At 37.0% G+C, this 27,474-nt stretch overlaps 1 protein-coding gene across 2 annotated transcripts in view; it reads right to left on the bottom strand.

Moving 5' to 3' along the window:
- CIT (citron rho-interacting serine/threonine kinase) overlaps window positions 1-27,474 on the bottom strand; it is a 70,626-nt gene that overhangs the window by 7,278 nt on the left and 35,874 nt on the right. For both annotated transcript variants that reach the window (XM_062589989.1, XM_062589990.1), the window contains 20 exons: window positions 26,893-27,009; window positions 26,327-26,436; window positions 23,298-23,472; window positions 21,669-21,866; window positions 19,371-19,424; window positions 11,357-11,554; window positions 10,656-10,849; window positions 10,026-10,161; window positions 9,498-9,602; window positions 8,021-8,161; window positions 7,727-7,834; window positions 6,859-7,021; window positions 6,448-6,612; window positions 4,901-5,038; window positions 4,116-4,296; window positions 3,816-3,907; window positions 3,427-3,531; window positions 2,413-2,582; window positions 1,260-1,340; window positions 924-1,059 (listed from right to left, as the gene is read on the bottom strand). In XM_062589989.1, the coding sequence (XP_062445973.1) occupies window positions 924-1,059; window positions 1,260-1,340; window positions 2,413-2,582; window positions 3,427-3,531; window positions 3,816-3,907; window positions 4,116-4,296; window positions 4,901-5,038; window positions 6,448-6,612; window positions 6,859-7,021; window positions 7,727-7,834; window positions 8,021-8,161; window positions 9,498-9,602; window positions 10,026-10,161; window positions 10,656-10,849; window positions 11,357-11,554; window positions 19,371-19,424; window positions 21,669-21,866; window positions 23,298-23,472; window positions 26,327-26,436; window positions 26,893-27,009 (2,767 nt within the window). The remainder of the gene's footprint in view (window positions 1-923; window positions 1,060-1,259; window positions 1,341-2,412; window positions 2,583-3,426; window positions 3,532-3,815; window positions 3,908-4,115; window positions 4,297-4,900; window positions 5,039-6,447; window positions 6,613-6,858; window positions 7,022-7,726; window positions 7,835-8,020; window positions 8,162-9,497; window positions 9,603-10,025; window positions 10,162-10,655; window positions 10,850-11,356; window positions 11,555-19,370; window positions 19,425-21,668; window positions 21,867-23,297; window positions 23,473-26,326; window positions 26,437-26,892; window positions 27,010-27,474) is intronic.

The raw sequence follows: 27,474 nt of genomic DNA, 5'->3' as shown, positions 1-27,474 counted from the left end.
GAGAATAACCATTGTCTCCATGGGTTATTAGTGTTGCTACGGTCAAGCAGAGCATTATTAAGAGTGGCCTTACTAGGACACTGTCCAAAATTAGCCAGAAAGTTTTCTTTTACCCTTTAGGGCTTCTTAAAGTGCAAGGTGCTTTAGCTTCTCTGTGTTAACATAACTTGCAACAGATTTCGAAGAAGGGCCCCAAAGAACAGCATTACAGACCGAGACTGATTCTGGGACATAGTCACAGATCCTTCTGCCTTCATCACTTTATGTGCAGCCCCAGAGTAACTCGATTAGGAGATGAGCACTCTAAGCAGCTTCTGCTCCTCCTTCACCACAGCTGCTCTGCAGGGTCTCTCTTGGCAACCTGCTGCATAGCAGGGGAAGGAGGAACAAGCTGCTTTTGGTCTTTCTGGACTGCCAGTGGCTCAGAAGTGCTACCTGATTCCATCTGAAGTTAGCCTAGCTATTCAGTATTACTGCCCTACACATTTGTCTACAAAAGCCAGATATAAGGAGAAAACAAAAAACCAGACAACTGGCTTAACTTCAGTAACATCATGAGTACTGAGCTCACACAGGAACCATGGACACCTATTCTGACCTAAATCCTTCACTAAACCTAAGCTGGAAACATTTTGTTTCTTTTTTCTCCCTGCCTCAGCTTTGGAAATTGAGAAGTCACTTTCTTTCAAATATAGTAGTATAACTGAGCTTTCATTCACATATTCATTTACAAGAAAATCTCAAACAATACTATGTTAACCACAGTAATTGATTCCTGATGATACACTGATTAAAAAAAAATAAAGGAACCTAAAAACTAAAAGGAAAACCCAGCCCATTGGCACTGTATGGCAGGGAGTTTCATCCTGGCAGTACAGAGGGATTAAAATGGTACCGCCAAGACAAATGGTAACATATCCTACCTGCTATCATGAGTAGCTTCTCCAGATCCTTGATGAGGTAAATTTGGAAGACAGCACCCATCCCTGGGATGTGCGTTAAGGAATTCTTCAGTACATTCAGGGCATATAGACCTTCCTCTGCCCCAACCAGTACTACCTACAATGACAAAAAATAGCATTACATGAGGAGAACACAGAATGCTCCCTGAGCAAGCTTGGCTTATATGGTTTACCACTGAAGAGAAAAACAGGAAATCCAATAACTAAGTATATAATCTCACATACTGCTGTTAAGGTACAATTTGTATGAATGGAATATCCAATACTCAGTAAGGTCCAACTGAGCATTATCATTACCTGGTCACTGAAGGGCATTGTGCAATTTATATCCAAACGGTCTTCACCCTCTAGCTTTAGCAGGGAGTTTCCAAGCAATTTCTGCAAATTACAAAAACATTTTTCCTTGTTAAGTTCATCTTTATCTCATTTTCTCTCTCTTAGACAATATCCAGCATTGATAAAATGTTATTTGGCTTTTCCCTTAGTTCCTAATCTAGCAGAACTACTGGGTCAATTTTAGCTGCATATTGGTGCTAAAATTGTGCTGCCTAGTTTTAATTAAGACTGAACAATGTATTAGCATTTTAGCAATTTAAGCTCATCATTTAAGACAGGAGAAAAGCCTAGCACAGATATCTTGTTCTCAGAAACTTAAAGTTGCAGGAGAATTAACAAACATTTATCTACCCAAAATACAGTCAGAGAGAAACTACTATAGCCCCTGTTCTTTCCATGTCTCTCAATCTCCTGCAGTGGAGCAGTGAAATCTTCCCAGAGGAAGAATAAAAAAAATCCAAGTGTTTGTGGAGCATGCAAATTCTCAGAGACAAAAGGAATGTTAGAATGAGAGAAGAGATGCTTTCCTGCCAGCAAATTATTTACTGCTTCTGGAGCTAACTGTTTAATATTCAATGCTATAAAGCAAAACCTCCATCAGAAAACAGAGTCATCAGCACAATGATAATGAAAAAAAAAAAAAGCTATCTAAAATGACTCCAATTTAACCTCTTATTCCTGTCAGGAACAAAAATAAAAAACAAAAACACTCTCCCCCCCAAAAAACAAAATGTCACTAATGAATGGCAGAAGAGAAAATTTTTTGTTCGTTTCTTTCTTTCTGTCTTTTGAGGTTTGCTCATTCCATGTGGTACATTACAAGACTGAATTCAAACCATGTCCTAACTGCTTTCTTCCTTCTCTTTTTGCTGCAATTACAGAGCTAAAAAGTTTTGGGTGCTCTTAAGGTACTCTTCAAGTCTAAGGGGGAGTTATTGTAAAATAAACCATCAGTCTCACAATGAACTACAGTACCCAGTACTCATATATCTTATTGCAGAAATATTAACTTACCTTTAGTTAAACCTCAGTATGTCAAATATCGAAAAATTAATTTTCATAACTCTGCTCCCTCCCAGAATATTTTATTATTAAATAAAACTTTTATACTCACAGCATCAGCCTCAGCTTTTTCTCTGGAAACTCTCCCACCTGCCACTATTGATTCCAGTGCTGTGACCCAGCGCTGTTTGTCAGGGAAACTGGGTGCTAAGAGGTAGAGTGTTCTACCAGGCCAGCAAGTGGTGTGTGGATGAGACTCCAACTTTAGGATGTATGGCACATCTGAGATGTTATATAGATAGAATAAGACTTAGATTAGTTTCTGTAGTATTGTCAGTGGACTTAAATTAACACCTTTCAGCTTCATTGGAGAGAATGTTGTATTTATCATGATGTGTTACCATGGCAATTTAGATATAGGTTTCTCCTTTACAGATAATGCACAGGCTAGCTACTTAAAGCTAAATATTAGCTTGATGTATCCAAACCACACATATAATGCTGGCTCTATTAAATAAATACAATCTTGGCTTTTATTCAAAAGAGAAAGAAAAGTCATTGTGAAAAACTACAAAAACAGGTACTTGACTAAAGTTTTCCCTGGACTGTTCAAGCATGCTTTTCAGAAGTCTGTAAAAATTGGTTATGGAAAACTGTTTTTAATAGTCTGTATCTTTTAATGTTAAAGTCAAGACATACACAATCTTTTCATCAGTTCTACACAATACATACAAATCAAAACATCAACAATTTTTCATAATAAAGGATTCTGCTCACTCCACAATATTTCTAAGTTAATATCTTTCTTGTTAGAGCACAATGCTGACATGAATTATAAAACTTCACACTTGACAGAGAACATTGAAAGAGGAAATTTAAATGAAACGAGTGCTTACAAACTACTAAAATTTACTTCCGTTTGGCTTGATAAATATCTTATTCACAGTTCAACTATCATGACAAAGTGTAACTGAATGCCTGACCTATTCACCTAATTCAAATAGAGGTAACCTCAAAACTGCACAGTTACAGAATGAAAGTTAAAGGGAGAAAGTTCTGTTCTGCCAAACTAGCTCCAAAATGATGTCAAGCCAGTTGATATCCATTTGATCTCATTGATTCTCACCTGTCTTTGCTGTATTGGTAAGTTCAGTAGCTCCTACAGCTCCATGAACAGTTACATCACCATCAGGAAGGCAGAGCTCAAATTCCTCCAGAGGCCTCTGTCCAGCTTCAGGGAGAAGAGCGAGACACATAGAGAAAGAATAAGAACAAACAAGTAAGTACTGAGAAAGTAACTGGGATGGCAAGATGACACATCGGATGTTTCACAGCTGGATTATGATGACATTCCAGCTAATAAAACTGCAAGGGAAATAAAATATACAACTTAGCCTTAGTACAAAAACTTTAGCTAAGTTAGGTATGGGCACAGCAAACAGTAACATTCTTTCAGCCTCTCCATTCACCAAACAATATCTGAAGACTAAAAGGTTCCTAGAAGTGCTAAGTTACCTTCTCTTGCTTCTGCATCATAAATGAGCACTTTGGTTCCTTCTAGGACAATGTATTTCCTGTCCCAGCCTTGCTGCCCACGTTTATTATTCCTGAGGAAAAAAAAGCACAAAAACCACATTAGATTTTCTACTCAGGTTCCGAAGAAAACAAGCATGGAAATCCTAGAGAGACAAATTTCAGTGGTAGTAAGAAATTAAAATGGACAGGTACCAATTATCATATCATAAGACCAAGGATAATATACAGAACTGTTCCACATGTTCCAGCACCTGATATGGGACCAAGATATGTTTATACCTTGGCACTTTCATCCACCCTTCAAGACGTAGACTGCTGCTTGGCTCCTTCAGTTGCAGACCAGGAGAATTCATTTTATCCCGGCAGAATGCTTCAGAGAAGTGTGTGGCATATTCTGCTGGCAGCCCACAAGTAGCTGGCAAGCAAGTTGAGCATTTTGGGTGACACATCACCTGGCACTCTGACAAAAGGACAGAGAAAAATATCTGTCAAACACCACAAAAAGCACCAGGACCCTGTTGCCTTCACTTCTGTCACCAAATCCCACTTTTCCAAGAGCCTCTTTCCACTCTAAAACATCAGATGCTTTTTAATGCAGAATGTTTCCACCAACTAGTTGCAAAATCTTCATAATTGGTCCTTTCCAACTTACATCTGCAAGAAGAGAATGAACTGGAAGATAAAGTTCTGATGTTGCAGACTATTCTATCAAATAGTCTCAATGTAGCTGGAAAGAACTTGGATTGATTTTTTCAGTTCTGATAGACAACACAGGTCCTGAAGACAATGTACTTTCCTTGATGAGGAGTTCCTGGTTGTCATACTCTGTCCCAGGTTATAGCTGTTTATAGCAAAGCAACATGCATAAAATAACCACGTTCTAGTTAAGAAAGTGAGTTGACCACCAGCATTTTCAAATAGGTCTTTCAACTAAGACTAGAAACATGCTGAAAATTGTTAGTATATAAAAATTAACCCTCTTCACTGAAGATCTGTTCTACACCTGATGCTATTTCATTCTACTACCCAGTTAAACTTTGTTTATGCACATTCTTTGCTCTTACCAAGACATTTAGATGCTTGCCGTCCAAAGTGCACAGTATCCAGACACACTGCACATTTTGTTGCCCTCATATTTAGCCCCACATTAAAACGATGTGGGATATTATGATGCATTCGCTCTTTCAGGCGCCGGCTGTATTCTGGAAGAGACAAAAATTTTTATCAGGATGCTGTGACAGTGATGAAAATTACAGTAGATTTTGGCACTTTAAAGCCAATGTAACAAAAAACAACTGCAAACCCCTATCAAAGACCTGCTGAACACAGGCACTATCTATTTTCCTTTGCATTCCACAAATCTTAAGCTACATCACCACCTCAGTGACTACCTTATACAGATGCACAGAATGTTGTAACATACTGTAGAACTAATATTTGGTGTAGCAAGATTATGCCAATCTATTCAACCAAATTTCAAGTCTGTACTTAGCTTCAATTCATACAATGTGCTAATCTCTTAATGCTTATAGCTAACAAACCCTTTGGCAACTACACTGTCATCATCAATAAACAGCAGGCCTTCTTCATACAGTGTTCACACTATCAGTGTCAGCATACCTTAAAGCACACCTAAATCCCTGTTGGCAGATCTATTCTATATTTTTGACTGTTAATGAACAAAATCTATCCTTCAAGGCATGTTCTTTTAGTGATAGACATGATTCTCTTCTTCGCCCATGATCTGCCACTGAGGATATCTTCCTTGATTTTACCCATTCTTACAGCAAGGGCACTGCACCCTTTGACTGTCTCTGATGGATAGACTGCAGAGTTACTGAGCCTGCTCAACCTTTGGCGGGAAACCAGCTGTGTACTTGGTTTTTATCATCTCCAGCTAAAGGTCTTTGGTTTTAGGTCATAGTCACTGAGCTCAACATTTACTCTCTAATACTAGTTCTCTAAGAATAAATGAGCAAAGCCCTCAATGCTTCCACTTTTTCTGATGACTCTCTACCCTAGATTTTCAAGGTATACAAGGGTATTCTCTTTCTATAATCAACAGGAAACCAGCATCTCTTTTGATCTAATATCCTCCTTTTATGCCTATCAAAAGCCTTTTTCCTTAAGCAAAAATTTTGATAGAATTTTTCTGCTCAGTAGAACAACTCTGCAGCTTAGATAAGGAAAACTATTAATTGCTAAGGAAACGTCCATAAAACCTTTTGACTAATGCTTAGGGTAGCTACAAAAAACATTCCAGAGGAAAAACATATTTTTTTAAACAATTCCTACTACTACTGATTTTTTGCTGAAGTGTTCTGAAATAAATTATATAAACCAAATACAGAACTTTAAACCAAAATCAAAATTCATCATTTAATACTACCATGACAAAATTTGTCTTTGAAATTAATCCCATATGCTCATAGAAACAAAGTCCCAGTTTTCCACACACCAACTTCCAGATATGCTAGCTATATCTCACAATACCTGCAGATACACTTGCACGCTAGCAAATATACCTGCTTGGAAAAAAATGGAGATAGCATTGAAATAGCAGGCATATTCCAAATAGGATCAAAAAAGCTCCTAACCACCAGGAACCTACCCTCTGGTGTGGAAGATTCCTTCCTGCGACTGGAGGGTGGAGCTAGCAGACTGATCGGAGTAGGCTGATGCTCTGGTGAGCGGACAATAGCAGACATGATGATCTGCTGCCTGGCTGTGGCTGGAGTGGATGGATGAGGGTGGTCTGATATTTTCCGATGAGCAGCTATAGATACATACATAAATACAACTCATTAACATAACCGATATGAAGCACTAGTATATAGCAGTGGTTCTGTGTAACCATTCAATGGTTACAACCGCAGAAAAATGTGTAGCTTTACTGCATCTTCACAGCAGTAGATAAGGATTAAATAACATATGCTACTGCTACAGTGGCCATAGTTTAAGACATGTTTTCAGACCAAAAATGTGCGTCTCCTCCAGATTCACCTTTTCTGTTAACCCCTACCTTCTTCACGAGCAGATCTGAGCTCAATGCGTGTTTTCTGTAGAGCCTCCTCCAGCTCAGCAGAACGAGCCTTCTCCTTCTCCAGTGCCACTTTCAGCTCATTGTATTGCAGGGGAACCTGTGTGGGTAAAGAAGGGTCCTCTTTCCGCCGACTAAACAGGCCCTAGCAACAGAAACACACAGACAACTCCTAACTCCTAGTAAGAGATGGCTTAATCTAGGCAAAGTGAAACTAGCTAGTGGCAGTCCGGCCAGAGGGCCTAATGGTAATTCTGATATATGTAAGGATGGATTTTTAGTTCAAATTGGCACTGGAAAGAAAATGTTGAGATATGTATTAATTTAAAGAGGGACATACATTACCTGTTCAGTACTCACACCTTGAGTTTCCGAGAGTATCTAAACAGAGGATCTCAAAATATGTGGTTAAAATTAATTTAAAATTACTTAATTCAAAATGACAGAATGGCTTATGGAAAGGATGCAACACAAGCCATATCTCCTGACTAACCAATCCTATGCTGCAACTACAAGACAACCACTCTAGATACATAATATACACACATATATACTTACCATTTTAAAAATAACTGCATGTTTAATATTCTGTATGCTTACAGCCTCATTGAGGTGTAGCTACTGGGTTGCAACCTAACTATTGAAAGAATGACAAAATACTGGGAAGGCCACAAGGAAGACACTTTGCCCAGTAAAGCTTGTGTTTAGTGACTCAGAATGTTCTTAAACGGAAACACATTTGTGTTAAACATAAGGAAAGATAAAACAGAATATTTTCATTACACAGCACATAACTAAATCACAAACATCAGTCATTTAACTCCATGCCTCTCAAACCTTTTTCACCCACCTTTTTCTTTTTTGCTGGTTGATCCATCTTTGCCTGCAGGAAATCAATGAGTTTGGTTTGCTGAGAAATAGTGCCCTCCATTTTCACTTTTTCATGGGAATACAGAACCTGTGAACCACACACAGATACACAAGAGATTTCATCTTAGTAATAGAAACAAACAGATCGACTCAATTGCAGAACAGAACTAAAAAGAAGTATAAGGAAATGTCACACAGAAACAGTAGGTCAGATCCCCAAACCTCACATTAAATGGGGACCACAGAGTCCTGCTCACTTTTTCCTCATCCTCACCTGAATGTTTTCGAGCTGATATTCCAGGTCACTTCTTTCAGTCTTCAGAAGATCTGCTCGATCTAGAGCCTCTTGCAGACCTTGAGTAAGGCGGAAAATGTGATTCTTTTGCAGATCCATTTGCTGCTGCAGCTTTGCCTGCTGTTAACAGGAAAACAAAGGACAGTGTTTGTTTTCCTGTTTAAACAAAAACTATCACATGCTTTCATTCCTTGTAAAATAAGTATCACTGAAGATACTGATATCACAGAATTTTTCCTTCTCTTCAGAATGCATCGTCACTAAACAAATATTTCTATCTAGTGTATTTACATTAATTCACAGTAAGACCATCTTTTTCAATAATGCATTTAAGTAATTTGCTTTTTGCTTAAATACTTAAAAATCTTGTAATTGTTAAACTGCATAGAGATATGTGAAGAATTTCTGGATGCCAGTTTCTGAAGCCTTCTACACATTCACCAAAAGCCACCTCAATACTTCCCAGTAAAAGAGATCTTTCCTAACAACCAGAATCTATGAAATCCCGTCTCTTTAGGAGTCATATGGGATGAGGAAAATTTTATATCTTTGTGTCCAACTAAGCAAAGAGCACATGATAAACTACTCCTGATACCTTCAGGCTTCATACTAGCTTGATGAGAAAATCCCTGAAAACCACTAACATTCATATATTATGAAACAAGAGACAGAACACTTTTCTGTGGTGCATAATGGAGCTGTCATCTCTGGGATAACTTGTCAGCACATTGAGTACACCAGCAGCCCCTGACCAGCCTGTAACCATCCTTCCCCTGTAATTCTCCTCTGTAGTCTCTTCCCCCACTACCCAGGACTGGTTGCCTGCATTCAAAGTCTCGCTGACACCATGCAGCTGTGTAACCCTGGATCAGACTTCCGTGAGCATAGCTGAATTATGAGGAAGAGCTGTGAAAAAACTCATCTGCGGCCTCCCCCCATGCACCCTCTGCCTACTGGCTCCAGAGCTGCTTTTAAGCTCTGGCTCTTGCCCTTGGTCCATTTCAGAACTGTGTTGCAGACATGCAGTGCCCAGCCACGGACCTTGCTGATCCTGACCTTGCGTTATAGGCTAGGACCTACTTCATTACTACAAGCTTCTCTAATGATCACTGGGCCACTGGCTGAACCTGATTACTGCCATCAGATCTGCTATGCTCTTCTTGCTCAGGTACTGTGGGACAGTGTCGACTGGCTGCAAGGTCCCTTTCCCTGCCTGCCTTGCTTGTTACCATAGGCTCCCAGCTCATCTCCCCTTCAGCAGTTCACTTTTATTGACACAGACACCTATTTTGCAAAGTTCTAATAAAAAATACATTAATAAAATCTTTATTAATTCTCTCTAGTTACATAGAAGAAGGAAGGATGTATAACACTGAATTTCTAGCTCATAATTAAACTATTCATACAATGTTTTGGTTTCAGATGTGGAATCTTCTTTTGAAGTTTCCAAGGTTACCTCCTCCAGAAGCCTCTGCTTGAGCTCCCTTTCTGTCTCAAGCTTCTGCTGTAAACTTCGTGCATTCATCTCCAACATAGCATGCTTCTTCTCCAGGTCATTAAGCTAGGCAGGTAGGACAGAAGGTCAGAATACCACAGAACACTAGCAAAGTTCAACAATTTCAAAATCCAACTTCACAAAGCATACACAGAAAAGAAAAATGATTCAATTATTCTCTATTTACTATAATGGAAAAAAAGAACAAAAGAAACATTTTGGTATGCCATTGCTCAAATGTGGACATCAAGTTACTGATGGATTTCACCGTACACTCCAGAGCTGCTTTTTGCTTTAGTCTTACTCAATAGGAAATCCGAGGTCTTTGACTCACAGACAGAATTCTATTCTATGGCCTCAAGTCTTTTCTTTTTAGATTGCTCTAACCTCTTGAAAATGCTGCTCAAGACTGGATTTCTACAAGTAACCTCTCTAGAAAAGGAAAATATCTCAGTTAATTACGAAAGCTAAGGCTTGAAAGCTACTTACCTTATCAGAAAGGCTCTCAGCTTTGAGTTTCTGCTCTTTTAGAGCTTGCTGGAGGGCTAGAATCTCTGCCTTGTGTTCTTTAACAGCTAGTTCTACCACCTGGCGAGATTCAGTAATACGCTGATCTGCTCGCACTCTGTATTAAAATGGAAAATAGTGTTACCTAACTTTCTTCTGGGCTTGTCCTCTTTTACTGGCATCAGTAACTCTTTTAGGGGTTTGCCTCAAATTCAAGATGTTACTTTACAAAGCCAGACTGTTTGCTGCAACACTTTTGTAGTACATAACCCTGTTTCTACCCCAGCTAGAGCCTGAAAATCGCAAGACCCCAGAGTAACAGGAGCAAGGAGTAGTTTTCTGTATAATCAAGTAGAAGGTACAAAATCAAGCCATTTTATAAATTACAGTGATAAATACCATTCTCCTGAATACCACATGCACAAAGAAACTGAAGGAACAGTATCACTGGTGAACATCTATTAACTAATATACCATTTTTAGAACTACCTCAAAAGAATTTATATTTAGTTCCAACTCCCATATCCTGTTCTAAATATAATTTTTATACTACTTTCTACAGAGTATTTTTGTACAAGTTAATAAAAGGCAGGGGGTGGGGGAGAAGGCAACCTGCTCTGTTTCTCAGTATCCAGCATCCTCTGCAACTCTCTAACACGACATTCAAACTGGGACTTCTCATCCCCTAGAACATTTCTCCATGCTTCCCACTGACGTTCTTTCTCCAAGAGTTCATCATTCAGGGCCTCCAAGTCCATTACTTGCTCTTCCAGCATCGTACACGTTGTCTTCAAGGCCTCCATAGTCTAAAAATAAATCCTCCTATCAATTCTCACATCCCACATCAAGCATGCACTTTAAGCTTCAGCCTTACCATTTTAATTACAGTACATGCAAATTGGCAGCAAACATAAGCCAGTTAATCACAACTCATTTATTTCAAGGCTTCCATACATTCACTTGCAATTGCTTTTAATGTCAGTTCTACCTCATTATGAAGATTTCAGAATTGCCAGGGTCACAAAATTAAAATGAATAACTAAGTTGTAATACCTTCCGGGTGCAACATTACTACATGCTATTGCATAAAAATACAAAGGGAAATACTAAAAATTTCAATCCATTCAACTGCTCTAGGAATGAAGACATAAACGATAAAACGTTCAAATTGCCCTGGAAGTATATTCATTCTTAGTAAGAATTCAGATTTAAGAGAATTTAAAAGAATTTAGAGATACAAAAGAATTTTTAGCCTTTCTGAAAACTGGTTAACTATCTCGAAGAAATTGTGATCCAGATACATAAAGCCTTACTTGTTTCTGACTGGTGAGCTGCATCTCTCTCTCAGTGATTTCTCGACGGAGATGGTCAACCTCACTTCTTAACTGGACTACTTCATCGTTGGCCCCTGAAGCCTCATCGAGTTGTTTGGACAGGAAGAAATTCTGATTGTTCAGTTCTGCATTGTCTTCGCTGAGCTGGTTCAGCTGCTCTTCCAAATCTGTAATCACCTAAAAGCAAAAATAAATTAGATTATATGTCAATGAGTGCAATTTTTTTGAAAAAGTGTTCTCCTCTCCCAGAACCATTTATTGCAAAACAAGTAGATAACTTGGCATTCCTTTTTTTTTCCTAAATTTAAACACATGCAATAATATAATTGCAGATTTTATGCATAGGAGTGTACTTTAAGTAGGAATAGAGGCTGTTTCTTACAGAAATAGCTGGATTTTTTATTAATTTGATTTAGCGTATATATGTGCTGCAATCACTTTATTATTTAAGAGGGAATGTTACATCTAAAGCATTGGATTGGGAGTCGGGAGTTCTGGTTGTATTCTCATATCAGCTGCTGACTTACAGTGTGCCTCTGTAGAAACACTAGCCTTCTTGCCTCCGTTTCGCCTTCACTGAAATGAGGCTAATACTTCTCACGGAGATTGTTAAAGTCCGATGTTTAAGAAAAACAGGTAAGAGGTGCTGTTGTAACGGAGGCAGTATAATCTGAAGTCTGCCTAGCAATTGTTTAAATTGCTGTAAGCACCACTGCAGGTAGCCAGGAAAAGCAGAAAAAATTTAAGAAATATATTTCATCAAGGCAATAGCATTATGGATGGCAGCACGAGATATGAAGAAAGAAAGTCTGGCAGCACAATAAACTGATAGAAAGTCAGTGAAAAGCAAAAAGTTCAACAAGGTTAATAGCCTTGCTTTTAATGAAGCGGAAACATCCACTTGTTAAATTAGAATAGCATTACACTGTACACTTTAAATTAACTTTCCCTTCAATATAAAGAAAAAATATGAACAAGAGTGGGCTGTTTTCACATTCCCTTTTAATATTTAGGAATGAAAGCCCATGAACACCGGATGGGTGAATACCTGCAACCTCCTCCTATTTCAAAAGCAAAATCATCGCAATAGGAGAGAAAAAGAAACTTCAACATAATCTTGAAAACAGCTTAATAATAAGAATTTCAGAAACTGGAAAGTTCTATAAAATTCACATTCAACTATTACAGATATGTTCAAGAGGCATTTTTGCCTCATATCTCAAAGTAAAGTGAATAATGCACTTCATTAAATGGGTAAAATTAAAATCCCACAACATAGGTGGCCACACATTCAATTTTAAACATTCTTGTTTCCTTTTCAAGCCAAAGACTTAAATATCAAACACAGTAGAATATGCAGCTCTTCTTAGCTATCTGGAAAGATGACAACTATTTCTTTTTCAAGAGTCTAGAAGGAATGTATTGGCAACCTTTTACCACACCTCTCCTAAATCTAAATTAACGGTATTTGATTTTTTTAACTGTTGGCAGAAAAAGTCCAACTGAAATTACTCCCTGCTAGGTGAAGGGGAGTTCCCGCTATGCATGTGTTTAGGGTCAACTCAAAGCGATTCATATTCTTAAAAAAAATCCACTTCTGGTGACAATTTGATAGTGTATTTTTCTTGAACATTCTTACTGCTGTATTCAAAATACACATTTTATTCTGTATTTACATATCAAGTTCTCAGAGAGCCCAGATTGTATCATAAAGATGTGTGAGTGTCTGCAATGTTGTAGGGATAAGAACTTAGAAATGTATTTAAACAAAAAGGAACAAAAGAACATTTCCGTTTTTACATTTTTTTTTTAACAGGTGACACCCAAGATTTCTATTAACTGCCAGATCAGATAAACCTTCTCTTTTTCCTCTAGTTTTTTGTTTGTTTGTTTGGCTTGTTTTGTTTTGTTTTTTAATGTTTGACCACAACATATATCTAGGCAGCTTTAGGGAATCTGTTACACACTTGTCCGTTTAGATTTTATAAATCAATGAAAATACTTTGTATAAAAATTACTAAGCTATTTTTGAAATATAAGAAAGCAGAGATGGGCAAAAATTCACAAAATTGCTAAGGTGATACGCAGAGTTAACACTTGAAGCTAATTAATTGGGATTTTTTTTAATTGCTGTATTTTGAGTTGATTTTATACCTTTAGAGTTAGAAGTTAAGCTCCTATTCTCTTTTAGTCTATGTTCTGAACATAACCGAAATTAAACCAAATCACTTAAAATTTCGCTATTACATTTTACATTGCACAATATTTCTGGAAATCTTAAGGCAAAAAACAAGGTAGTTAAGAAAGAAGGGTTTCAAAAAAAAATGATGTGATTTCATTCCTTGCATATTTTCTTAATGTATTAGTTAACAATTCCCAAATGGCTTGAGTTAAATTCCAAATATATTATAATCTAACTTTTTTCCTTTCTTTCTTTTTTTTTTTTTTAAGAGAAAATTAATTCTTTTCAATACAGTTTTCCTTTTCTAATGGAGAAAGGGGACTAGCTGATATACTCAATTTTTGAAAGCAATCTGCAGGTATATTATGACCTCAATAGGGTTCCAGAGTTTATAAATACTATAAAGCCTACACAGTCATGGGAAACAGTAACACAGGAAAATGGAACCATTTGTGGTATAAATGCCTGTCCTGGAAACCAAGCAAAAAGAAAACATGTAGAGATCAGAAAAACTATTTGACGAGAAATGTTGTTCTAGGCTATACAACCTATGCCAGAATCCTACTCCTGAAGAGAGTTAATAATTTTGGGGGTTTTTTTAATTAAGGAAATTCCCAGGCAAAAAAAGAAAAAAGAAAAAAAAAAAAAAAAGGAAAAAAGGGGAAGAAAAGTATGCTGGAGTTAAATTTGTAAGTATATTAAAGGAAAACCTATAAGAAAACACTGTTATGCCCTTCGGAAATACAAAACATAATCAGAAAAATCTTCAAATTTTAGGTTAATAAAACAGCCAAACACTTCAAAACTTGGAAAGGCACTTCTAGGCCATGTAGGTAGCCTTATCCGTGCCACTGTCACATCACCCAAAGAGCAACTGAAATTTTCTCCTCCAACTATGTACAACATTATCACAACAAGTTCTGAGCAGTGAGATACAGCCTAACTGGACCATCCTAACCGTGTCGGACTGTTCACTATGTGCCACATCTAAGCACATAACTTATTTTTACACAGATACAGAACTGTATCTTGTTTTTAAATACTCTACTGAGCAACCCAAGCATAATAACTCTTCAGCAAAAGATATTCAGCACAATTCCCTCCCCTTAGCTCACAGTTTCAAAGAAGCAAAATGTTTCCATAATGTGAGATTTTTGCAGATTCACACCTGTTATAGCTGGGCCTACAAACTTCCCCAGGCATGACCACAAATCAAATATTAGAGCAAGCAGGGGTTCAGGGCAATGATGACACAAGGTACAAGATTTAATCCATATGCTCCATGCATCAAAAACCACAGGCAAAGTAATGGGAGAAAGGAAGAAAAGAAGCAGTTTTAGAATACGACTAACTGCAGATTTCCATTTTCTCCATAACCTTATTCAGATCCTTCATAAGACGCCTTAGTTTGCAGATGTCACCAGCAAATGTGCAGGAGAATGTAAAGACACAGGCAAAGTTAACTGTTTCAGGATGCTATCAGCAGCATGTTATTTGGGGTTTAATGCAATTTTCAGTATAACCTTAATGCAAAACTTGCAGTTTGATGCAGAGTTCCAGACCCATTTCCATCCCCAGCCCACTGCCCCTCGACCCCACACTAATCCTTACTAGAAAGCTAGCCGTCAGAAATAATTAGGGAAAAAAAAAAAAAAAAAAAAAAAAACAGCTATCTCACAGCCCTAAATTACTGTGAGGGGCAAATGAGAGCAGAAATCAGCCTAACTTCATTGTAACCTATTCACATTTACAGTTGAGACCCAGAGCTTTTCCCATGGAGAAGACAGAATACTAAGCATCTTACAGCACTCAGCGGCAGGTAGATAGCAGTCTTGTATGGTCTACTTATGTGGTCGGTATATAACAACCAGTTCCTCACTTCCCTCCCCTTGCCATTGGCAGATGAGTTTTGTGGCTTGAAAAGTACTTTACATGGAGATCTCAGCCTCCAAAAAGTCTTCATGGCTTAGCTTGAGGATGGGATATTGCAGAGCCTTAGGACACTGAAAGGTCAGCGTTCCTCTGTTTCCCACAGCACCCTGTCATTCAAACATCATCTCTGTTGTTCCTCCATCCTCGTCCCAAGCAGACAAGCTACCTCTTCCAACCATGACCCCCCATCTTCAAATGAAGACGATTACGATGTCCAGGAGAAAGGCATCGTTAGGCACAGCAACCCCTCATCAATGCCCTAAAAAGTCTCTAACTTTTTGTTTGACTTTACAAAACTATAAAGCTCCATTTTAGCGTATAACTGACACCTACCATCACAAATTTTGTGAAATGAGAATCAGGGACAACCCTCCCGTCCTGACCAACAGCCAAATACCTATATTGTTACAAATTTAACCAAGTCATATAAAAGTTTTTGCCTGGGCATTAGCCTTATTACAGTGGGTAAGATCTCTTTATTCTGAAATGTAATTTTTATAACATCAAAGTACATAAATCTTTAGACATAATTTTTGAAATTCTCAAGACTATGTACAGATTTATTCTTGTATGCCATCTTGTTGAGTCAGTGTGGAATCAGGACATTAGACTAAAGTCAGTAGGACTTCACGCACGAGCAAAATTACACACGTGCCTAAAGGACTTGCAGTTTTAATGCCTCAATATCCATTCTCATAGACAAGTATTCACAACACAAGTGCAGAATCCTGAGGGGGAGAGAGAATTTTTCTTTTACTAGACAATTCTTGAATCAGTGGAACTGCAATATCCAACTAGTATATTAAGATCCTCCATTCTCCTTGCTAGAATAAAAGTAATAGTGCCTACTTGAAGAAAAAAGAAAAACAGAAGATTCAGGTGATTTTTTTTTTTTTTGGAATAGTAATAATATTTTTCTAAGTTGAGTGTAAATACTTCGAGGGATTGCTCTTCCTCTAAATTTCTATAGATTTAACACCTGCTTACTGAGTATTTTCTTTTTGAAGCAATTCTACCACTATTCAGAACAATCTAGCTGTATTTTTTACTTCAAATATGTTGATGACCCAACAATAAGCCATTAGTAAGAGCCAACTGGAAACCGCTGCCTGACAAAAACGTTAATCTTCCTGTTGAAGAAAATGCACCTTTTTCTAGAATTTTTTCTGATCAGCTACAAAATACCTTTAAATTTAAAAATCAAATGGATCATATGGATTACACTTTGACAGAAGAATTCTTTAAATGTAGGAATCTAGCCCTTCCCCCTCAACAGATTTGCAGGATGAGTTATTGTTGTGGGAAGATTATGATAAGATACTGCTCTTCAAGTGTGTGTGTGTGCACGTGTGTGTAGAGAGTAGATATTACAATTTATAATTTTTATTTTAATTATGTATCCCATAATTTCTTCCGCAACTGAGAATCAGAGAAAGCAGAAGCTAACATTCTCTTTTCAACTCCTTGTAAAAGAAGGATGTCGTGAGGTGACACACTCGGAGCTATCACAGCAAATGAACATGAATTCACAACAAGGCAGAAATTGAGACCTACAGTATACTATATAACAATGGTCTCTATGTATGAACACCAAAACACAACAAATTTAGAACAGACAAACAGCAGGAAGAAATAAATGTCTACTTGGATCAGAAGCTTCAGCAATGAGGGTACAGGAAAACTAGACACACATTTGAAGTGTGACCCCTCTACATATAGAAACTGTGATCCTGACCAGAAGAAACACTAAACAAAATAGACAAATACTTTTACCTATCTTTTGAACACTAAGAAAAGTACAAAAATAATTCAATAGTTCAATAATATTTCTGTCTAATCTTATCTTCATTATTCTCACACTGTTTTGAATTAGGCAATAATATTAAATAAAAACTAATTTCATACCAAAGTTTGTCAGAACAGTTCAGAGAGTTTGTTTAATCTCAGAAAGGCTGTATTTTGAAAATTTGCTACAGAGAATAAATCCACTCTTTATTACACTGCATAAACAAGTGCACATTAGAATTATTCTGCTGAAGTGTCATCTCATTTTAAAATGAACATAAGTTCTAATCACCTTCAAGCAGCATCAAAACATTCAAGCAACAAAAAGAGAAGTCTGCACCATTCTGGTTAGTGTCAGACAGAAACAGGTAATGAAGGCACCATAATAAACATTTCCTGATCCCTCACTGTCAATACAAAATTGTCCCGTTACTGCTTCAGTGCCCATCAGTAAAAAGGATGGACAGTCAGAATCACTCATAACACAGAAGAAGAAAATTTCTTTCCATGGTCAATTAAATTAAACATGCATTCTCCTAGGTTGCAAAGAGAATATATTATGAGCATGTATTATTCATTTAGGAACCGTATCACTAATTTCTTATTAATGAGGATGTCTGATGCATGTGCATGAACCCATTTACCCCACTGAAGGGCCTACAATGCACAACACTTTCAGAAATCCTTTTATGCAGAACCTTCAAAGCTCCCAACATTCTCAAAATCTTATGGGTCACTGCTAACCATTGGATACTTTTGGCCATGTTTATAAAGCCAGGGAGCTACTAGCTAATAAATTACAATTTCTGAAAGGCAGCCTGTCATGAAGTAAAAAGAAGCTATAGATTTCCCACACAACTGGATTTGCCTGCGTAGAGATCACATAAGCATTTTCATAGAAAGCTGTCATTTTGAATGAAGGGCAAGACAAAACAAAGGAAAGAAAAGAAGATAGTTGTGGATGCAGGGTACATGATAATGCATATGGAGCTACAGGATCCATGTAAACAAGTGAAGAGAGTAAAGTTTCTTCTGCAGAATTTCTTTTCAAGAAGCTTGAGACTCTTCAGTAAGCTCTATTTCCTCATTTCTTCACATCAATGTGTTCTAAGAGCAGCGCAGAATTGCCTTACTTAACACTAAAGAGTGATGAGGAGAGTGAGGAAAACAGAATAACTACTATGCTGAAAAAATATTTTTGAAGGATGAAATCTTGTATGCTAGATACCTGTTTAGTACCTCTCACTGATCCTGCAGCATGGAAAAATAATTTTCATGAAATTACTGGAAGCGGGGAACAACCAAGATTGAGCGAAAAACCAGCAGTTAAGCCCTGCTTACAGGGTGGGGTAGAAGAAGCCTGTAGAAGTCTGCAACCAGTGCTGATCCAGAGGACTGTAGCCCTTATTCAATACTTCTATAATTCACGTCACTGGAGGACAGATACTCTCCATCAAACATCATAAATAATTTTGAAGATAGTGTCAACTGGCAAGAATCCCTAGTGACAGACATCCTAGATGAATGAAATGAATGTAGAAACATATCAAAAGATCTCAAGCAACAGAAGGTGCAAGTTAAGATTCTAAGTTTACTCCACCCCTTGAGCACATGATCACATGTCAGTGTATTATTTGACCCATGAAATTTCTCTCCTCTTCAAACGGTGTCAAAGTCCTACTTAAAACCCAGAGGGGCATAAATGCTCTTCCGCTCTGGCCTAGATCTACAATGCAGCTTAGGATTCGGACAGGTAGATCTTTTCTTCTCCTTGTGAGCAGAAAAAATCTTTACCCACAACCATTTTTTGCAGCTGCTACACCATTCTTACTAGCTGCACTGCAATGAGATATTTCAATTTACTTTCTTCTCCAAAAGGAAGAATAGTGTCAATTTCATAATCAGAATAAAACCTCTAAATTGAGGTTACCTGAGGCCTAGAAGGAATCAAATCCAATCAGTCTAACTCCTGCTAACTCCTTGAAGCCAGAAGTCTACATTAGGATCTAGTGTCATCAAGGAGTAAATGAATAAATTGTTTGCTTTCTTATCCTTAATTTCAAAATAATTCAATGATCTGCATTTGATACTCACTGTGCAGCTATTACGAAGGGCTTCAAATTTACGCTGGATTTCATCTCTATGTGCCTAAAGGAGGTAAGAAGTTAATCATCAATTTTTCATACATTAGAATTAGAATCCAACAGCTGTTGCTAAACAAACTGCAGAACAATCTACCAGCAAGCAAAGTTTGGAAGGCAGATGCTGCAGGCTATGAAAGCACTCTGTAGTGGCAAAGAACTGATTAGCAAAAGTCACATCCTACTTAATCAAAATATACTCATGCCCCCAGTTCTGAACTACTTTAGACCAATGTACAAACTCAGAAACTGAATTATGTAGAAGATTCCATCTTAAATGGTCACCAAAAGACACATCAATTCAATGTTAAGTTTGTACATTCTTCACTTTTAAGTTTATTTGAGTTCTTTTCTTTATTTGAGTTCTTTGAGTTCTTTTCACTTCTATATCCAGATTTGTATTTCACGTAAAATAAATACTGCATACAATTTAACGCTTGCAAAGAAAAACTACAATGAAATATTATGCAAGCTACCCCAAATAGCTCTGCCAATCTACCTGATTTCTACCGTAAAGTACCATTTAATCCTGAACTTCTCCAAGAATCAATAATAAAACAGAATAATCAATTCTTTGGAAGACAGCATCCAGAGTTGAAAAGTGCAAACACTTATTTTAAAGAATGCAATATTGCATGCACCATTTTTACTTCCTAATTTACAAGCAAAGCATGACAAAGCAAAAGTTCTTGTTTCAGCCTCATGGCCTCTCTCAAAATTCATTTAGACAGTCAAACTGATTTAACAAGTGTCTAATGTCATATGCTATCTCAGCCCTTAACAAATGAAAGGCACTGTGCACTAGCACATCCAGCCACTTTTCTTTATTGAGAACATTTTCCTTACAGCCAAGAGACTAAACAGGAAAAACTGTTTAGCAGACGTCAAATGTGAGAGCTGAAAAGTTATCTTATCACAACAGGCAACATGAAAAATAAAAAAGTATATTAAAAAACTTCCAAAACAGAAATACCCTGAGTCCACTGAACCAGACTAAAATGATCTGGAGATGCTGTATCTTATTCCTGCAAGCGCTGGTCCAAAAGCACTACCATTTTGCCAGAATAACTGAAGTAATAACTGAGTGAATGCAGGTCATATACACTCATCTATTTCACTGGTGGTGTAGGTAAAGATAGCAAGCCCACCACCATCCCATCAGCAGTAATACTGGTTGTTATGCAAAGCTCTCAGCTGAGAGGGGACCACCTCAGTTTTGAGCAAAAAAGAATCTAATGTCATGTATTTTTCAGTTATTCTAAAGCACTGATGTTGCTGCTGTGCTTTCCCAGCAGGTACCTGCTTTAGAACAGCTCTGAGCGAACATTTCTCCCTTCCATCTGTCCAAAGCAGCAATACAATACAAGCACCTGTTTCAGGCAAGTCCATCACCCCTTCTGAAAAGGGATGCACTGGCAGAAATATTCAGAATAACAGTTTTCTGTCAAACGCCACTGGAGCTACAGAATGCTTATTTTCAATACTTCGACGTGACAGGATTGGAAGGTCGCTGGAGATGGCTGCTTCAGTGAGGGTTAGCAGGCAGCCAAAGTAGCAGGTCATATACATCTCTACTCCCTTCCCCCACAGCCCTGGGGATTCGTCATGAAGAAAATACTACTTAGAATCAAGCAATTTGAAAGCATCTTTTTGTACTCAAGAGATAGCAACCAGCAGCATATAATTTAGCATTCCATTTACTGAGAGGAAAAACAAGGCGGAGTTTTAATTGACATTTTTCCTTTTCTATCATTCATACAGCTAACAAGAGACTGCAAGATACACATGTGACAATTTTTAACAAAATAAGCACCATGATAAAATTCAGATGTTAACAAAACTATTTTCCCAGGAATTTTGTTTCTTTCAAATAAGTATAAAGCAGGAAAATTAGCAGAAAGTAATCATCAAAACATTTATGATCACCAAGTACTTTCAAACTAACGAGAGATTACTTAAATAAGCAAATCAGAGAGTAAAATTCTTAACAATAACAACTAAAGATGCAACTTCCAATCTATCACAAAATAATAATGTTCTTGAAAAGAACCGATCAATTTTGGCCCAAATGAATCCCCACTAGGGAGCAGTCATATGGTTAAAGGTAATAAGATGAACAAGGCACAATACATGTCCTGCTTTGAAAATTAAAAATTAAGTAGTATAAATCAATATTAACCTTATCAGGATACATGCACCTACATAATTCCAGTCTGTAGATTTGGCTCGTAGTACCAATTTTAGAGCTCACCGTGAGAGCTTGAATCTCTTCCTCTGCTTCAGCTGTAGTCTCCTCGAGTTCAGTTTTGGCTTCACGGAGCTGATTCTCCAGGGCTGTCCGTGCAGCCTGCAACCCAGTAATTTGAGATTCACGCTCCTGGAGTGTCAGCTGCAATTCTGTCAACTGCCTTTTCAGTTCCAACTTTTGTTCCTCATGCTCTAGACTAACCTGAATAAGGAAAAAGGAGCATCCATATATGAGTTACTAATAGAGAAACTGAGAAATTACAGGAAATGCAATCTCATTTCAAACCTTATTTTAGGATAACATGGCAATGTCTACCCCAAAATCACATCTTGACAGATTGCTTAAGGCATCAAGAAGTCAAGGATGCAGCTTTGTCTACTGCCTAAAAACTACTGATTTGCTTTGGAAAAGGCCAAAAGAAATATGGCTTTTTGAAATAAAAAGAAGGGTACAAGGCAAGTTCCAGGTGTGACACAAATATCACATATCAAATATTAATACAAAAAGAATGCAAGTTGAAATAGTTTATGGTGATCTTCCCTAACTAAAATTTAAATCACTATATCTGAGAACTTTATGAATAAACATCAATACCAATCTTTATATCTATGTAAACATTGTATGAATTTTGCAATTTACTTTCATTTTCCCTTTTTTAAAATAAACCAACCAGATCTTCTGGCTCTAGGTTTACTTGAACGGCTTCTTTTGAAGATTTTTTTTGAGGCAAGTATCACCATGTTCAGGGATAAACATTTCACTTCCAGAAACGGGTAAGAACTGAACAAAGCAGCAGAACAGATCTCAGTGCTCAAAATCAATTGCAAACCTTAGCACTTTCCTCGAGTTGTCTGCTATTGCATGTGAATCTGTCTGTTGTGTTGCAGATGTGGGACAAGTCTGCCAGAAACCTTATACTGGTCCCAAACAACTTCTGGTCAAATACGGACGTATGTTGGTCATCCAACCCCCTTAGCTAAAGATAAGATTTCAGTCTTAGCTCAAAACCAGTAGAGTGAGACTAGAGAAGGTAAAAAAAGATTTGAAGTTGATCCAAACTAGTTGATACAAAACTAAAAACAAAGAATGAACCACAGCTCATAAATCTTTCAATATGCATATTTTCTATTGCTGTTAGGTTTCCAGAAAACTTCTGAAAATTTTACATAAAGCAGCATGTTTCCTATTTTCATATAGCATTTTTGTTGTCTCTTTTGGTTTCTGCTCTACAATAAAGTATCAATGGAATCTTTAAGTCTGCAGTCAAGCTGGTCCCTGTACCTAACTAAGCTTTTTTCTAATCCATAACCATTCTAGCTGGACAACATTATATTGTACAAAAAAATGTAAATGCAATTCTAAGAAAGCTAGATAATCTGAAAGTTCAGGTTTTGTTAGGTCTAAGAAAGACAAATCCTGAATACTTACTCTTAGTTCCTTCCAATGAGCAATCAGTTTTTAATTCCTGGGAAAAATAAAGCATCACTAGGCCAAAATAAAGTAATACACTTTAAAATACCATTATTTATAGCACATAGAACTAGGACAACTTAATTCTAGTTCTCATTATAATACTCAAAATGTGGTACATTCAAGTAAGTTTGTCTGGAGGGATTAAACCCAAATTTTCACCTCTCGCAGCCTAGTCTCCAACTCCAACAGGCGGTTCTTGTCAGTGTGGTCTTGGTGACTCATCTTTTCCAATTGTTCTTCTAATTTTCGATTCTGGGCCTCTAATTTCCCAGCTTGTGTTTCCAAATAGAACTTCTGTTGCCTGAGCTCTGAAATCATTTCCTCTTGGGCTTTCCTTATAGAAGAAAAACATAAGACACAAACCCCAAATGTCCTTAGAGTATGCCCTTTCACTGGAGTTAAGTAGGAAATAATATACTAAATGTTTCCTGTTAAGCAAAACAGTTGTACCCGAGTTAGCTCTTCGTAGCCCAAATTCTACTCGCCAGTAAACACTAAAAACAAAGAAACAAAAAAGCAAAAAAGCAGCTCATTATTGCTGTCCTCAAAAGATTCATATACTAGTGGGTTCATCAATATACATGCCCAGAGCACTGAAATTTCATACATTTGCAAGTTGCACAGAAAAATGAATTCTGTACATGGTAATCTACAACAGTTCATTCTGTTCATTTTACCAATGCCTTGTTATCTATTTTTCCATATAGAAAAAAAAATGCTAAAAATAGTTGCTTTCACACAATGTATTTCCATGAGATGAGGTTTAGAGATTTTTTTTTTTTTAGTATGTTGTAACAGATCTAGAAAAAATTTAAAGTCTGTCTATACCAAGGCAAAGTTTTGTCTTGGTAGCTCTGATCAAGATCTTCATTAATAAAGTGAAGAAATTTACTTGTGCTCATAAGAATTTCGAGAGCTGGTAACATCTGCTAAAGACAAGAATTAGTTATTACCATAAGAATTTGAAAATTATACTTCTTTTAAAATAACACATTAAAAAACCCTCTTTCTACATTATTTACAATTTCTAGAATCATTTTATCATTCATTTGAAAATTCTGCTTCATATAGTGCCTTCCACTTAGGAACCTCACAAAGCTCTACATATATTAATGAACTAATATTTTAAGAAGCTCACTGTGAGATAAGCTGTTATTAATCCTATCCCAGAAAAATTATGTGGGTTGCCCAAGATAGGAAGACTTAACAAATAGGAAGACTTAACAAAACTAGAATAGAACCTAATTCTTCTGACTCATGTTTCTGTGCATCACACACACAAATAGTCTTTCTCCTTCTTTAAATTTACCTCAAAAGATTATTGGCAGCCAGAACTGCCAAATGGTGTTATTTCTCTTCCTACAGTTTATTGGGCTATCTGCTCAGGAACCTGCTAATCATTAGTTTCCTTAGGTATTAATGGGTAGCACTGTATTTCAGTATTTACCATCCATCAGAGTTTATCAGTGCCTTTACTACATTTTTTCCAGTTCTCTCACACTGGCAAATGTCATTTTATTCACAGTCCAAGAAATAAAAGAAACAGTACAAAAAATATGGAATTTCATGTCATGAAAAAGCTGTACTGAAGTTTAACACAGCTATCTGGAGAGTGTTCATTTCTAGTTCTTGTGTTTACTTCTTCAGCAAGCAACATTTGACAAAATTCGTGAGGTTGTACATTCAGTTCAGCACCAATACTGTGACACTAAAGCTTACAGATGCTTCCCAGGAACAAGCTGCGCACTACTACTGTTTTCTTCAGTAATGGCTTTTGCTTCCTCAACAAATTTCCTGGGTAATTAACTGGAGGTCATCTGGATTATACACAACCAGAGTATAAAGCAACTCAGTAATTGCTTTCTCAGCTACTTTTGTAAGTATTTTTAGCTGCTCAGGTTAAAAAAAAAAAAAAAAAGATATTTGAAATATAACAGAAATTGGTGCCATAGCTTGCACATAGCTTGAGGCAAAATCACCACTGAAAAGGAAAACAAACTAAAACAAAGCAACTCTGTCAAAATTCTTACTTGCTTGACTCCATTCAATATTACAGGTGGATCTGTCCAAGCACTGCCCAGAGAGACACTATCTAACGTTGCACCCTGCAGCTGACAGACATTGAAAACATTTCTGCAAACAGCTGAACTCAATGAATCTTTTAACTTAGTAATAGCATATGCTACACTAGCCCTTTCTTGCACATCAAACAATCTGTGCTTTTTCCTCTACTTGAAATAGGATGCCTTTAAGTCATTTAGGAAGGAAAACCATATCCATAAGGATAAGGAATCTTAGCTAAAATACACAGCAAAATAAAGTTCAGGCAGTCAGAAAGATCTGATAAAGAAGACCAAAAGGTCCAAGGTTTGCTCTGTGTTTAATAAACAAAAATAATTCACCAGCAAAATAGTTTCTGATTGCACAGTGATTCAGGGTGGTGTTAGATATTGTCCAGTATGATCCCCAAAACACTGAACTGTTTATCTTACTCTCGTCACTGGTAAGGAGAACTAGACAGGCTGAAACTGAGAAGCCAATAGAAATATATGCAAGTGCTAGCTGGACAAGAAATAAAAAAAAAATTGAAGCAGAATTCCAAAGATGAAGCTGAGCTATCTTCTACTTCGTTTTGCTTATGCCCATTTCAGTAAGAAACCGTCTCACACTTGTGATGAGCATCTCAAAAACTTGTAGGAAAACTCTTGGCTTAAAGTCTCATTTTCTCACTTGTCATTCATTGGCTCAGGAAGGAAAGTTTGTGAAGGAAAGATGTTTAAACTTCTCAATTTCAATATCAAGTAGCTGTCACAGGAATCAAGGGAAATACAAATCTATTAGCAATACATATGTTCAGAAAAGGAATATATGTTCCTCCAGAGGTATTTTACACTTTAAAATTATTAATATTCATTTAACACATTTGGTAAAGTTGCACACAGAACCAGCCTCAGGAGAGGCTCTGAAGTAAACATAGCAATACAAACAAATTTTACTAGCCATGTTTGAGAAAACACAAAATAAGCATTGAATTATAACTATCTGGAGAATGAGCACATTCTTCCATCACAGATAAAAATAAGTGAGAAGAACAGCAGGCCTGTGGAAACCTACTTTTAGGTTTAGAGAACAAATTTTACTGAAAGCTGTTCAGTAGTGACCAATTGGTTAGCAGTTGCTGTACTTACATGTTCCTCTGGGTAAAAAGGCTGCTATTTGCTGCCAGCTTATTGGCCTCAGACAGTTCCACTATTCTCTGCTCCAGTGATCTAATCTTCGAATCCATGGCATTGATCATCTGAAATAAGAGTGTGTGCTTTTGAGATCACATAACCAACGTGATTTTAAAAGCAATGTTTAAAAAAAAGTCTCCAAAACCTTATGCAGAGTAAAAATAAAATAAAACAAATAAAAGAATAAAGATCAAATTGTGAAACAAAGGAGCACCACAGATGCAAAAATCAGAACCATTTACAATAGCTCTTCTACTGCTTTCATATTGAGGGCAAGCAGCTATTATATTACCTGTGCACTACATGACCTATACACAGCAAGCCATCTGGCTGCTTTTAAGGAAATGTTCATGAAGGTATCTTAAATTAAAATACGCCCTTTAAAATTATTATTAATCAGTAGATTTCCTTCAACACAACTCAGCAGCAATGCAAAACCTCAAAGACAACTATCTTGCTCAAAATCAGAGACTCAAAAGTAACTCTTAAAATGCCTTGATTTCCAGTTGAGCTACACATACCGCCTTCTGTTCAGCCAGGACTTTACATTTTTCACGTGCTTCTTCTTCATGTCTTCTCAGCATATTCTCAAGTGCTTCTTTATCAGCAAGATCTTTCTTCATCTGATTTTCCAGCACCTAAATAAAGACATTTCTTTTGTTTAATTTATTTTTGTTTCACTGGGCAAAGGGAAAACAAAAACAGAATCATCAAGAAAAATAACAGTGTATTAAGCAATTGATTGTATTGCAAGCAAAAGTAGAGCCAACACGCAATGGCATGAAATCCCTGGAATGTCAAACTCAAAAAAGAATGAAGACTGAATTTAATGATGGAATTTTATGAAGACAGCAGTGCTTTTCTTTTTTTTTTTTAAAAAAAAGAAAAAAGTAGTCCTATAATTTGTGTTTGAGAAACATCTCAGACTAATGCAACAGAAATATCTGGACACCATAGGATATCTTCTACTATTCCAGTAACATCTATCTTGTATCCTGAATCCCTTTCATCCGGCTTCCTGATTTCCCCTCCTAAACCTTCATTATATATGTCCCCACTACACATGGTTTCCGTTTTTCTTCTAATTCCTTTCCCAGTTCTTA

The sequence above is a fragment of the Rhea pennata genome, chromosome 17 (assembly GCF_028389875.1).
Source record: "Rhea pennata isolate bPtePen1 chromosome 17, bPtePen1.pri, whole genome shotgun sequence".
NCBI lineage: Eukaryota > Metazoa > Chordata > Aves > Rheiformes > Rheidae > Rhea > Rhea pennata.
Note: the sequence above shows the minus strand (reverse complement) of the source record. Positions and strands in the feature narration are given on the sequence as shown.